This window comes from Larimichthys crocea, chromosome VIII, assembly GCF_000972845.2.
Source record: "Larimichthys crocea isolate SSNF chromosome VIII, L_crocea_2.0, whole genome shotgun sequence".
NCBI classification, from domain to species: Eukaryota; Metazoa; Chordata; class Actinopteri; family Sciaenidae; genus Larimichthys; species Larimichthys crocea.
Genome location: NC_040018.1, coordinates 11176175 through 11188600, shown reverse-complemented (window position 1 = coordinate 11188600; position 12426 = coordinate 11176175). Strand labels below are relative to the sequence as shown.

The 12426-nt window shown below is 40.4% G+C and overlaps 1 protein-coding gene and 1 long non-coding RNA gene across 2 annotated transcripts; one reads left to right on the top strand and one right to left on the bottom strand.

Annotated features, from left to right (window-relative positions):
- Positions 1 to 451: 451 nt before the first annotated feature.
- Positions 452 to 11944, top strand: slc17a6b (solute carrier family 17 member 6b). The gene is made up of 12 exons (XM_010731227.3): positions 452 to 1228; positions 2618 to 2873; positions 3652 to 3770; positions 5549 to 5663; positions 6921 to 7008; positions 7141 to 7227; positions 7648 to 7790; positions 7923 to 8072; positions 8390 to 8522; positions 8868 to 8978; positions 10621 to 10748; positions 11483 to 11944. Exons 1-12 carry the CDS (start codon positions 1155 to 1157, stop codon positions 11822 to 11824), a joined length of 1746 nt encoding a protein of 581 aa, XP_010729529.1. The 5' UTR covers positions 452 to 1154; the 3' UTR covers positions 11825 to 11944.
- On the bottom strand, positions 2843 to 5540 carry LOC113746386 (uncharacterized). The gene is made up of 3 exons (XR_003462825.1): positions 4919 to 5540; positions 3649 to 3794; positions 2843 to 2939 (listed from the first exon to the last, which is right to left on the bottom strand). It is a non-coding gene; the product is annotated as an uncharacterized LOC113746386 (long non-coding RNA).
- Positions 11945 to 12426: the final 482 nt, after the last annotated feature.

Sequence of the window (12426 nt, the reverse complement as noted above, 5' to 3'; positions counted from 1 at the left end):
CAAATCATATACTTTGACATTTAGTAGATATCTTCAAATATTAAAAAATGCTTTCAGATTTTTGTTCATGTCTCTGTGGGAAGATGTGTTTGTCCGGGAGGGGTAAAAATATGAGAGACGCTTAAATTATTGATGGATTCCTACGATGAGGAGAGGAGCTTCTTTGGGCGGAGAGGGGGTGGAGGGGATCCACTCCCTACACTGGTTTCCATAGCACCGCCCTCGGGAGACCTGCAGCTCTCATCCATGGAGTTGACTGTCCTTTCTTCATATTATTATTATTATTTAATACACGTTTACGCATAAAAACGCAAAATAAAAATATACAAATGAAGTTGCATTATATCTCACACCGTTCGTCTGCGACGTAAAGCGCCGGTCTGGACTATAAAACACCCCCCTCCACCCCTTTCACCACCACCACACCTCCCCAATGTTTTATGACATTTCCATCAGAAACACACTCATATATATATATATATGCATTAGCGCGTTATATTTTCACCGTGGCCTTCATTTACGCTCAGCAGCTGGCCAGATGTTGGACGCGAAACTGCTGTCGCTGACCTCGGTGCTGAACACGACGTCAGATGAACCTGCGCTCACCACAGGAAACACGATCCAGCCACACTCCCTCTTTGATTTATTGAAGCCACCTCAAACACCCACCTCTGCTTTCTAAACTTTGAGCGTTTTTAATTTTTCCATTCATCCTCTACCTCTCTCTCTCCATCTCTCTCTCTCTCTTCCTCTCCTCTTTTTTGTTGTTGTTGTTGCGGACACGGGTCCATCACGATCTACGACGCTGGCTATCAGTTTCACTCCTTTTTGTTTTCGTCGTGATGGCACTTGGCGCGGCTACTGTACGCCAGGCAGGAGATGAGTTGGTGGTGAATAAAGGCGCGCAGCTCGTTTGATTCCCATCTCTCTCTTTTTCTTTTTTTTTTCTTTTGGCGTTTTCGCTTCATTTCACTGTGAAAATTAGGCTCGTTCTTTTGGATCTTCGCCGACCTGGACTCACATTTATCATAACTTGATCGCGTGTTGTTGCGTGTTTTCCTTGTAGCCGCTGCGGTCGGCCATCCTGCGCCGTAACATGACGAGTAAGCAGTAAAATAATATCGAGAAATTAGGCCTACACATAGAAACTGGATATGGAGTCTGTCAAGACGAGAGCTACGGCGGGGGTGAAGGAATTTGCGGGGAAGGCCCTGGGTCATATGCACAGGTAAGGACGGGCTGTTTTTCATCGTGACTGGCGCGTGCCAATTATCCTCGTGTTTAAGTGTGAATATTGGCATTTTAAGGAGACACGCGAGTGAGGGTGGCGTGTAGGTCTGCACCACACCAAAAAAAAAAAATGTTTTTACAACTTGCAGAGATCTGTAGTCACGCCTCTATAAGTAAGAAGAAATTATGCAATCAAATGTTTGCCTGTGTGTGTGTGTGTGTGTGTGTGTGTGTGTGTGTGTGTGTGTGTGTGTGTGTGTGTGGATGGATGGATAAAAAAAAAAGCATGCGCGCACACACACACACACACACACTCGCACACTCAGTCCATCCTGATGCAGGGCCTGTACGTGAATCTCATTATCAGACAGGTTATACATGACGTATAGGCCACGCGCGAAATTTTGGGGGGATTCATTCATAATTCAAAACGCGTTTCATATTGTCTTTAAAAGCAGTGACGCACGCGTCGTGATCAACGTGCGTTTTGAAGCATTTCAGGATTCATGTTTGTAGTTTCAGCATGTGTGGTTGTAGACCCTCAGCTATGTTTGGATTGATTTCTTATGGATCCATTTTTGGTTTAAAATCTGAAGTAAATATCCATTAAAAGTGAATGCAAATGTATTGATGATGAGCTTGATGAAGTTTGGATTCAGAGGCTTCCAGAAAAAAAACGTGGTTGTTGTGTATTTTTTAAGCCTATAAATCCAGGCCTTATTGCAATTTCTATTTTATTCTAATTTATTCTGATCATAAGACATGTTGCTTTTCATTCGGTTTGCACACATGAGGATTTAAATATGCAGGATTTGCAGTGTGTGGCGAGTAAATGTGACATTCCTGTCGGGGGGGGAGGTAACAAAAAAAAAAAAAAATTGAGGAATGCCCACAGACGTGTGTGTCTGTGTGTCTGGAGGCTGGAGCTGCTGCTCGGTCCCGTGAATGCTAATGAGAAATGTGAAAGTGAGCGGGCTGCTGCAATGCGGTACACTGAGGAACATGTTCGCCTGTTTTCAGCACCACAGAAGAACTGTGTTCATTTTTTTTCTGATGTTATTTTCTTTAAAAATAAATACAGCTGAATGGATTTGATTTGAATTATCTGTTCTTGTCTGTGGAGTCATCTATCTTGAAGCTCTAAAACACAGCATGGAGGCCTCATTATTAGCCATACAGCTGGTTGATTGTGGTGAGATCTCAGATGGGCGCACAAACCTCCCCAAACACCCAAATATTCAGCCTATAATGAAATATTCAGCGAAAACAGAAATAGGCCTTCTTACGTAGAAATTTTCTATTTTAGATCTCTCTAGTTTTAATCATCATGTGATGATATTTCATGAGGGAACACTTAAGACACTGTCCCCTCACCTGGTTGTTACAGGGTGATGGAGAGGAGACAGAAAACCGGTGAGGTTATCGAGTTGACGGAGGATGGGCGGCCCCGGGAGGCCGCAGAGAAGAAACCCCCGCTGTGCGACTGCAACTGTTTCGGTCTGCCCCGTCGCTACATCATCGCCATCCTGAGCGGCCTGGGTTTCTGCATCTCCTTCGGCATCCGGTGTAACCTGGGCGTGGCCATAGTGGGCATGGTCAACAACAGCACCATCCACCAGAACGGCAAGATCATCATCAAAGAGGTGTGGCAACTGCACCCAAACCCTGCTGCTGACGTAAAAACAACGTAGGCTGAGCGTCTCAAGGTTCTTAGAAAAAGAGTGGAAGAAGGAGGACAATTAATTCCTCCACATAGAGACAGGCCTATACGTGTGAGGCCTGGCTTTCATATTAGGGCATAAAATCAATTCCTAAACACATTATTGGTTCACAATAATCATATCTGATTAGCTTCTTAACAAATATAAGTAGATACTTGTGCGTAAAAATCCTTTAATGTGTCTAAGATATTTTAAAACACGCCCAAATCGTTAATGCGGCTCAGACATTATGCTATTTTATGATGGCAGATAGCTTTCATAATAATCTGTGGATGACATGATGCTATTTAAAAAAAAAAAATGAAATGCATCTTTGTAAAGCCTGTGTGTGAATTCACACCAGCTTATATTTATTTAAGTGAAATGGATGCACGTATTTATGTTTCTGCGTTTAGATCGAATTTTAAGCAATTAATCCAACAGTCTATGCATCCATCACGCACGGTTTTCTGACACGCATCAGCCTGTCTGTAGTTTGTCTTTGACAGATGAATGATCCTGCTGATCAGATCAATGTCATCTGATCGAAATAAACCGTAGGCCTTTAATAAAACAGACCTGGCTTTGGATCAATCCACTCAGAGAATAAATGTTTTTCGTTTGTTTTCTTGAATGAAAAAAAAATGCCCTCCAGCAGAGTTCGTTTAACAATATTGACAATATTATACATTATGATTGTTATTTCTACTTTATCCACCAGAAAGCCAAGTTCAATTGGGATCCAGAGACGGTGGGGCTGATTCACGGATCTTTTTTCTGGGGCTACATCGTGACACAAATCCCGGGAGGATACATATCCTCCAGGCTGGCTGCAAACAGGTAGGCGGCACTCCCCGTGAATCACTACGAACACAACACAGACACATTTATTTGGCAGATGAAGCATTTCTATTATTATTATTTGTATTTTTGGCCTTTTAAACGAAATGACTGAACAGTTGGCACCATCCCCCCACTCCATTTTTTTGTTCATTTGTTGTTGTTTTTTTCTTAAATGAACGGAAATGAACACATGGAATAAATGTAGCCAATAAAATAAATAAATAAATCAAACACAGACAAGGCCAGACAATTCAGTCATGAATTGGACTGGAATATGACCACATAAAGGCAGCAGACAGTCAGTCATCTGCTCTGAAGTGATGCAGAGCTGCAGGGAGGGCACCGGGCTGCCAGGCCTGCAGCTCCTGGTGTCAGGGCTTTCTGCCACCTGTTAATGAGCTCCCTGGGGGGAGCCGGGTCTAATCTGTCGCTCTCTAAGGGCATGGAAACCAGACCCTGTCCTGTCGCCAAAGGCTTTAATTCACATGAGCACTGCCAATGCGTCACACGCAACGTAATTACGCTATAGCCTGTTATACAGACAATAGGCTGTAATATGAATATGCACGTTTTAAGGCTTGGATGTTGATAGAAGTGGATAATTTAACAGAACAATAGAGGCAAAATGCTTCTGCTTATGGACAAACAATCTAGACAACGAATGCTTGTAAATGAAAAGAGAAAATATCTTATTAAATAATAATAATAATAATAATAATAATAATAATAATAATAATAATAAATCAGGAATATTTTTTCTCGTCCGGTTGATTGACATCCGGATGTAATCGAATCAATTGGTCTCGTGCCCAACAGTAGTCCCAACCGGATTAGGGCTTGCCCCCCGCGTGCGCATGAGAGGGACGTTCAGGGAGAACGTGACAGAAATGAGAAATAGCTCAGTGTCTGTGGCCTGGTCCGCCACTCAGCTGCTCCCTCGCGGAAAAAAAAAAAAAAAAAAAGGATAAAAAAAAAAACAAAAAAAAAAAAAAAAAAAGGATGAAAAAAAAAACCAAAAAAAAAAAAAAAAAAAGGATGAAAAAAAAAACCAAAAAAAAAAAAAAAAAAAGGATGAAAAAAAAAACCAAAAAAAAAAAAAAACACACACACGTGTTCATCCTTCCTTCGACCTTTCACGAACAGACCTGAGGTGTGAGCTTCACGATGAATAACCCCGCACGTGTTGTAAAAATAGTCATCTCTGTTGGCACATCATTTCAGCGTCAATTAAAACGTCATTCTTCATGAAAAAACAAAAAAACAAAAAACATATTTCTTCAAGTGAAGTGAAATTGGTTGCTAAGCGACACACACGCATCGATGTGACTGTTAATGGGGCGTCTCTGCTTAAAATATTTAGTTCACTGACGTCAGAGGAGGTGGTGCTGGGCCAATCAGAAGCGGGGGACAAGACAGCGTCGATGCGTGCTCCTGTCTGCAGCCATTATTATTATATTAATATAAACTCCCGAGGTATTAATTGCACATTATTCCTCTTTTTCAAAAAGGAAGATGAAGACAAAGGGAATTAAAATGGTCTTTCATCATAAAATATACATTTAGTATGTTTCAAGCATATCTTTTCATGCAAAGCGTAATTTAAAAACATAAATGACAATAATACATAACAAAAAACAAAGAGATATTTCATCTCTTTTCTTGTCAACGTGGCACAAAGATATATTTTGTTACTGACACACACTCAGTTCAGTTGAAATGATTATGAAATATCCCTGTGTGCATATGTGTTTAAAAATACATCTTATCATTTTCAGGGTATTTGGTGCAGCCATTGTCCTCACCTCTACTCTCAACATGTTCATTCCCGCGGCTGCTCGAGTCCATTATGGGTGTGTGATTTTTGTGAGGATATTACAAGGTCTGGTGGAGGTAAGAGGACGTTAACGTCTAAAGATATGTTACAACATTGTACAACACGTCTCCTTCCTTAGATAAGAGTGTGTTGATGCACTGACTATTCTCACTATTAATAAAACATAAAGCTTGTGTCTGATGTGAGTTGATTTGCAATAGTACCCTGCACAAAGGGGTATCCTGCAAATGTTACTCCATGAGAAAGCAAAGGGAAAGCTGTAATGTGTAGTGGATATTCAAGCAGACAGAGGAAATGTGAGATGAGCTGCATTGATCCAGTCCACTACAGCTGAGTGTTTGTGGGATAGACCAGCTTTCTTTTTTCTTTTTTTTTGCTGTCACACTTTGTATCCTGGAAACACAGCAGCTAAGTGCTGGTGTTCAGATAGATGAGAAGGAAAATGTTGGTGGGCAAAAACATGTCGATCCTCCAGCTTTGTAGTGAAACATGACACACAGATGTCTGCCCGCTGTAGAGTGAATCTTGGCATGTTGATGAAATTTGTTGGTTGATCGTTGAGTGAAAGCTGATACGACAGTTCTTATGTATGTAAATATATCAGACATAATGAAATGTAACGATAAAGATGTTTGGGTTATCCATCTTATCTCAGTGTTAGCGTTGGTAGATAATTCTTTCATCAGTCGTCCTGCAGCATGTATTTATTAAAGGCTAAACAATCTAACATTATGATCTAATATTTCATCCCTTGAAGACTGGAGGCACTGTCCTAAGAAAGTCTGTGCAGATCGTATTTTACGCCGTCACAGTTTGTTCAAATTAGTGGCTGATGAACATTTAATAGCTGCAGGGCCGCCTCGCTCCATGAACAGCTCATCAGGTCCTCTTTGTTCATGGCTCTGTGTCATTTGTTCATGTTAATTGCAGAGGTGAAAATGTTAATTTTTTGTTAGTTATTATATCAGATATCTGTTGGTTCTAAAAGGTAGCATGTGAGTACATTCTCAACTCAAATAATCCAGAAACATGAAGGATTATAATGCCTTCATAATGTTTAGAGTAAAATGGGATTAATTTTGTTTATTGTTTATTTACAGTATATAGATTTTGTGACTGGACAATACTGCAGTGGATTCATCAAACATGTGTGCAAACTAATGCATGTATGCGGCCTGTAATATTTATTTGAACACACCGATGATTGAAAACCAATCCCTTGATTTTTCCTGGGGTTCCAGTTGGCTGCTAACTGTTTCTGCATGTTTCATCACCTTGAATTCACACACACTGTTTCTGTGTGCTGTGTTTAGGGAGTGACCTACCCGGCCTGTCATGGCATCTGGAGTAAGTGGGCTCCTCCGTTGGAGAGGAGTCGTCTGGCCACCATCTCATTCTGTGGTAAATATTTGTTTCTCAATATCTCCTATTTGTGTTCATAAATCAGCTTCAGAATCGATGTGTTGTAAAGTGTATATTGATTAAGATGTCCGAGCCTCCGAGCTTTGACCCCCTTGTCTCGCTGTCTGTCAGGCTCTTATGCTGGTGCGGTGATAGCGATGCCTCTGGCTGGGATCCTGGTTCAGTACTCAGGCTGGTCCTCAGTGTTCTATGTCTATGGTAAGATTGATTTATAAGGGCTGACATTGGAAAGAGAGATGAGTTATAATTCTGTGGTGAAATGATGACAGACAAATGATATATACAGTATATTTTGAAAAAAATGTTTGTTGTGTTTTTAACTTGGTAGAAACCTTAAGAGTTTGACACTCAGAGTCCAGTGAAAGTCAAATGGATTCATTCAGGCAGTGTATTGATTTCCTCCCTCCGATGTTTGGGTGTGTCAATAAATAACCCCCACATCTCTCTCTGTGGACTGAATACAGTTAGCTTTCCTGTCTGGGTTTTATTCTCTCAGGCATTTTGGAAAGATCAGGCTGCCAAACTCTCTGTGTACTTACTGCTGAGGTCAAAATTAGCTGCAGGATTTCATCCACGATTATCTAAAATTCTGACGCGTAATCTGTCTTTAATATGCAGGATGCGTTGGCATCCTCTGGTACATGTTCTGGGTCCTTGTGTCTTATGAGAGCCCTGCTGAACATCCCACCATCTCTGATGAGGAACGCTGCTACATTGAGGAGAGCATTGGAGAGAGTGCCAAGCTAATGGGTCCTTCTGAGGTGAGGGCCATCCAGATAACACAATAAATATAATTCACTTCACCCAATAATGTGTGTTTTCAGTCCTTTGTGTTCTAATTGGTGCTCGTTTCATCACCTTTTAACCCACTCATTTGTGAAAATTTATTCCAGAAATTCAAGACCCCCTGGAAGAAGTTCTTCACCTCTATGCCTGTCTATGCAATCATCGTGGCCAACTTCTGCAGGAGCTGGACGTTCTACCTGCTGCTGATTAGCCAGCCTGCATACTTTGAGGAAGTGTTTGGCTTTGAGATAAGCAAGGTGAGGTTACAGTACGAGTCAGTGGACTTGTGACAAACATGGAGCATGTACTTGTGTGATCGATGCACAATAGATTCACAATCATTAGCAGAAGGTGGCCTGTGGTTCACTCTCATGAACGGATAGATTACATAACAAGGCAGCATCAGTTCACAAAAGATATATAAAAGACTGTCAAAGTGACAAAAAGCAGTTGGGTGCCACTGTTCTTGTCGGAGATGACACCTGATGTATTTCCTCAAAAAGAAATAATACATTTATTGTCATCCACATCATAACTGCAGCTGATTTGGTTGATTTTCTGCATGTGGCTGTAGGTCGGCATACTGTCTGCCCTACCCCATCTGGTGATGACCATCATCGTGCCCATTGGCGGCCAGCTGGCCGACTACCTACGCAGCAAGAACATCATGACAACTACCAATGTCAGGAAAATCATGAACTGTGGAGGTGAGAAATCTGAACCGAGGATGAAATATCATTTTCCACACCTCTCCCTGCACAGCTACAGGGTGTTAGTTTCATGGTGTTAGATCCATACTGCTCTCTTTTCGGTTGCCCTTCGCAGCCAGATGGTTTTAAGAGCTGTCTGTTAACTTTATATATATATATAAAAATCTATCTGTGCAATACTTGCTGATTGCGACTGTGCATTGATTTCATATGTGTCACTTACGTAATTGAGTGCAGACTGTGTATCGTGCTTTAATTCAATTGGCACAGTGATGACCAACAGCCCGTAGGCTTCATGCATTTCTGTGTGTGTGTGTGTGACCTGCTGTCTGTCTCTGTTAGGATTTGGCATGGAGGCCACATTGCTGCTGGTGGTAGGATATTCCCACAGCAAGGGGGTGGCCATCTCCTTCCTGGTGCTGGCAGTGGGCTTCAGTGGATTTGCTATATCAGGTTAGTGCAAAAAAAAAAAAAAAAAAAAATCAGACTTCCAGCTCAATCAGAATATTAGTTAAGATGTAAAATACTGTAGTTAAAATTATGTGATCACTGTTGAGGAGCAGTTTTATTGGAACTAATGTAGTGCGGCTTTGTGTAGATTTTCAAGTAGGCTGATTAGCCACATTTGAACAGGGTAAAGAATACCTTTCACAATAGCAACCAGTGGTGTAGTGGTGCCTGGAGAAGTGCTATACTCTTAATTTAGGCCTCAAATAACTTTTTTTAAACCAGCCAGGCCAGCAAAGTATAAATGGTGACATAAGACTATATTTATTCCCCTGTGTGGAGCGCACATGTGTATGAACATATTTTCACGTGCCTCATAGTAGTTGTCAAAGCAGCAGCTTATAAACACTGTTGCCCATTGGCAAGTGACAGAACATAGTCGATACAGACAGACAGAGAATTGCACAGACCAGCTTAATGTTAGACAGACAGACTAGAGAAAAATGCTGTGCAAGCAACACATCGACTTAACGTTACAGTTATTTATTGAAATCAAAGAACACAAATTCTAACCCGATTGCTGTTCGAGCAAATCACTCTCAAGAAGTCATTAACATTGACACCTGAACTTGCATAATTTGCAGGGCCTTAAAACTTGTTTGGCTAAACTTTTATGGTGACTTCCATGAAGACTTTAGATTTAACTGTTTCCCTCTGCCTGTCTTTATGATAAGCTAAACTAACTGTTTTCTGGCTGAAGCGTCTTGTACACCCTGTGTAAACTTTCAGTATATTTGTTCCGGTTTAACTGAAGTTTTCTACAACCACCAGAAACTCATTTTTTTAATGACTGATTTATTTAATCTTTATTTGACCACTACCTCTTTTGTCGTTTATTATTAACACAAAACTCTGGAGGAGAACCTAGACTACGCTAAACTTGAAGACAGTTCCTTTGAAGACAAGATTGCAGCTATGAGTGTGGGGATTTAAAATATTATAAAAAATGTTGAACTATATCTGAAATTATATACACAACATACAATTAAATGTCATTTGACAATATGATGTTGTAGCATTGTGTATATTGGTACCAACACTGAGCTTAATCAATATCAACTCCGTAGCTGAAATCTGATGTCTTAAGATTTCCTCAAGACAAAATAGATTATTATTATTTCACTGACTGGCAAAATCAACCATTCATTTTTATTCAGACATTCATTCAACAGATCTGTTCATGTTTATGTTTAGTTACAGAGGATGCAGAGGTCTGCGACTGTGTGCAAAATCAGTTTCTTGCCTGTTGTTCTTGAGCTTCCTCCTGGAGTGTTTAATAATTCAGTGTTAGCTGTCTCGAGGGATTTGCCAGGCAGGCAGCATGAGGCAGCTCGCGAGGATACTTACTCATTCAGCCAGCCAGGGTGGGGGAGGAGAAGGATATGTGGCGAGTTCCTGCCTATTCCTGCAACAAGATGGTCCCCATTCGAGCTTCTTTTATGTACAACCGTGTCCTGCTTCTGTTGCTTGTTTTAAACATACTGTCACAGTGTTTCCCTCAATTTGGCATTTAAGTCTTGTTGGTGGGCTTGTCATAATTTAAACAGGTAAAAACAATATTTTCTTTTTTCTCTTTTGGCTGCATCAGGCTTTAATGTCAATCACTTGGACATCGCCCCACGCTATGCCAGTATCCTAATGGGCATCTCTAATGGTGTGGGTACCCTGTCTGGGATGGTGTGCCCACTGATTGTTGGTACTATGACAAAGAACAAGGTAAGAGCAGGCACCAAACATGACAGTAAAAAAGATCCTCATTTCATTTCATGTGTGGCAATAGGTTTTAATAAATATGTTTGTAATCTCCATAATTAGCATTTAGAAGCATTGTATTCAGAAAAAACATCTAATATGTGGTTTATAATGTACTATAATATAGTTGTACACAATGATGGTTTGTTATTGTATTATAGCACAAATATACCACCATGAAAACATCCATAAGTGGAGACTGAGATATAAATAAATGAATAACAAAACACAGTTGTAAGAACATAAAATATGTCTTTATAGGAGGAGAAGCTATAATTGTTGGCAAATATTTTACGTACATACAGACCAAGATCTAATAGCTACGTACAACTGCATTGAGTGTTATAAACAATTTAATAAATGTGTATATACAGCTTATGAGAGCAAAATACGACGGGTTAAATTAAGTATTACCATGAAGTCAGTTATACCTTGACAGTAAATACATAAAGCATGTATCATATTATGTTCAATATTAGCTTTTTCCAACTCTTCATTGAAGCTACAGTATATGATCATTGTACGAGGAAAATCTTCAAACCCACGACTCCATGTACACAAATATATAATTGAATCACTTTATTTAAGACTAAGTAACTTCTTAAAACAGCTGGCCCTGTCGTTTTTAGCAAACTTTACTCAAACAGGGGTTTCCTTTAAGGGTTAAAAACAACCTTTTGTTTACTTTCCCTCTTCAGACTCGAGAAGAGTGGCAGTACGTGTTCCTGATCGCCTCCATGGTGCATTATGGGGGAGTGGTCTTCTATGGGATCTTTGCGTCGGGAGAAAAACAGCCATGGGCCGACCCAGAAACGACCAGCGAGGAGAAGTGTGGCTTCATAGATGAGGACGAGCTGGCAGAAGAGACCGGCGACATCACTCAAAGTTACGGTGCCTTTGGAGGTCAGGCTAAGTCATATGGTGCAACCACACAGGTGAATGGAGGCTGGGCTTCAGGCTGGGAGAAGACGGAGGAGTACGTCCAGGAAGAAGCACAGGGAGCAGGCTACGGATACAGGCAGGATGAGGGATACTCCTAGAGCAAACATACATTCTCTGACATATGAGTAGACTTATTTCCCTGAGTTCAGTTTAGTCATAAAATGTATCAAATAACAAATGAGAAACAAGAAAAACTACAATCCATTGTTGTATTGTTTGCACAAATCCTAAAAATAAATCTAAAAAAGTATCAACTTAATGTAAAAATGACTAAAATGTATAAAAAATCTAAAGATATTTGAATCATAGAAGTGTAACACATATCAAATTGGCAGTCTGTAAATGTATTATTATGAATATTGATAATAGATATATTTATTTGGAGTGCAATTGTGTATAAATGTGAACACTTTCATCCCATGAGCTGAGGCTTTCTGACCACATTGAAGCCTGTAGGGTTTACATAGAAGCTGCCCATCAGAACCGACCCCTTATTTATCAAATTAACTGTTTCAGTACAACGTCCTACAAGCCAGCCATTACAGTGTATAAATGTGTCACTGCACAGCGTTGTGAACAGAAACTAGACACTAGATTGTACTGTATCTTTCCTGAATGCACTCAGAGTAGTGTGTCCTTTTAATGCACAATATGATGACCTTTGTTTTCATATCACTGGCTTTTGTGTGTGTGTGTATGT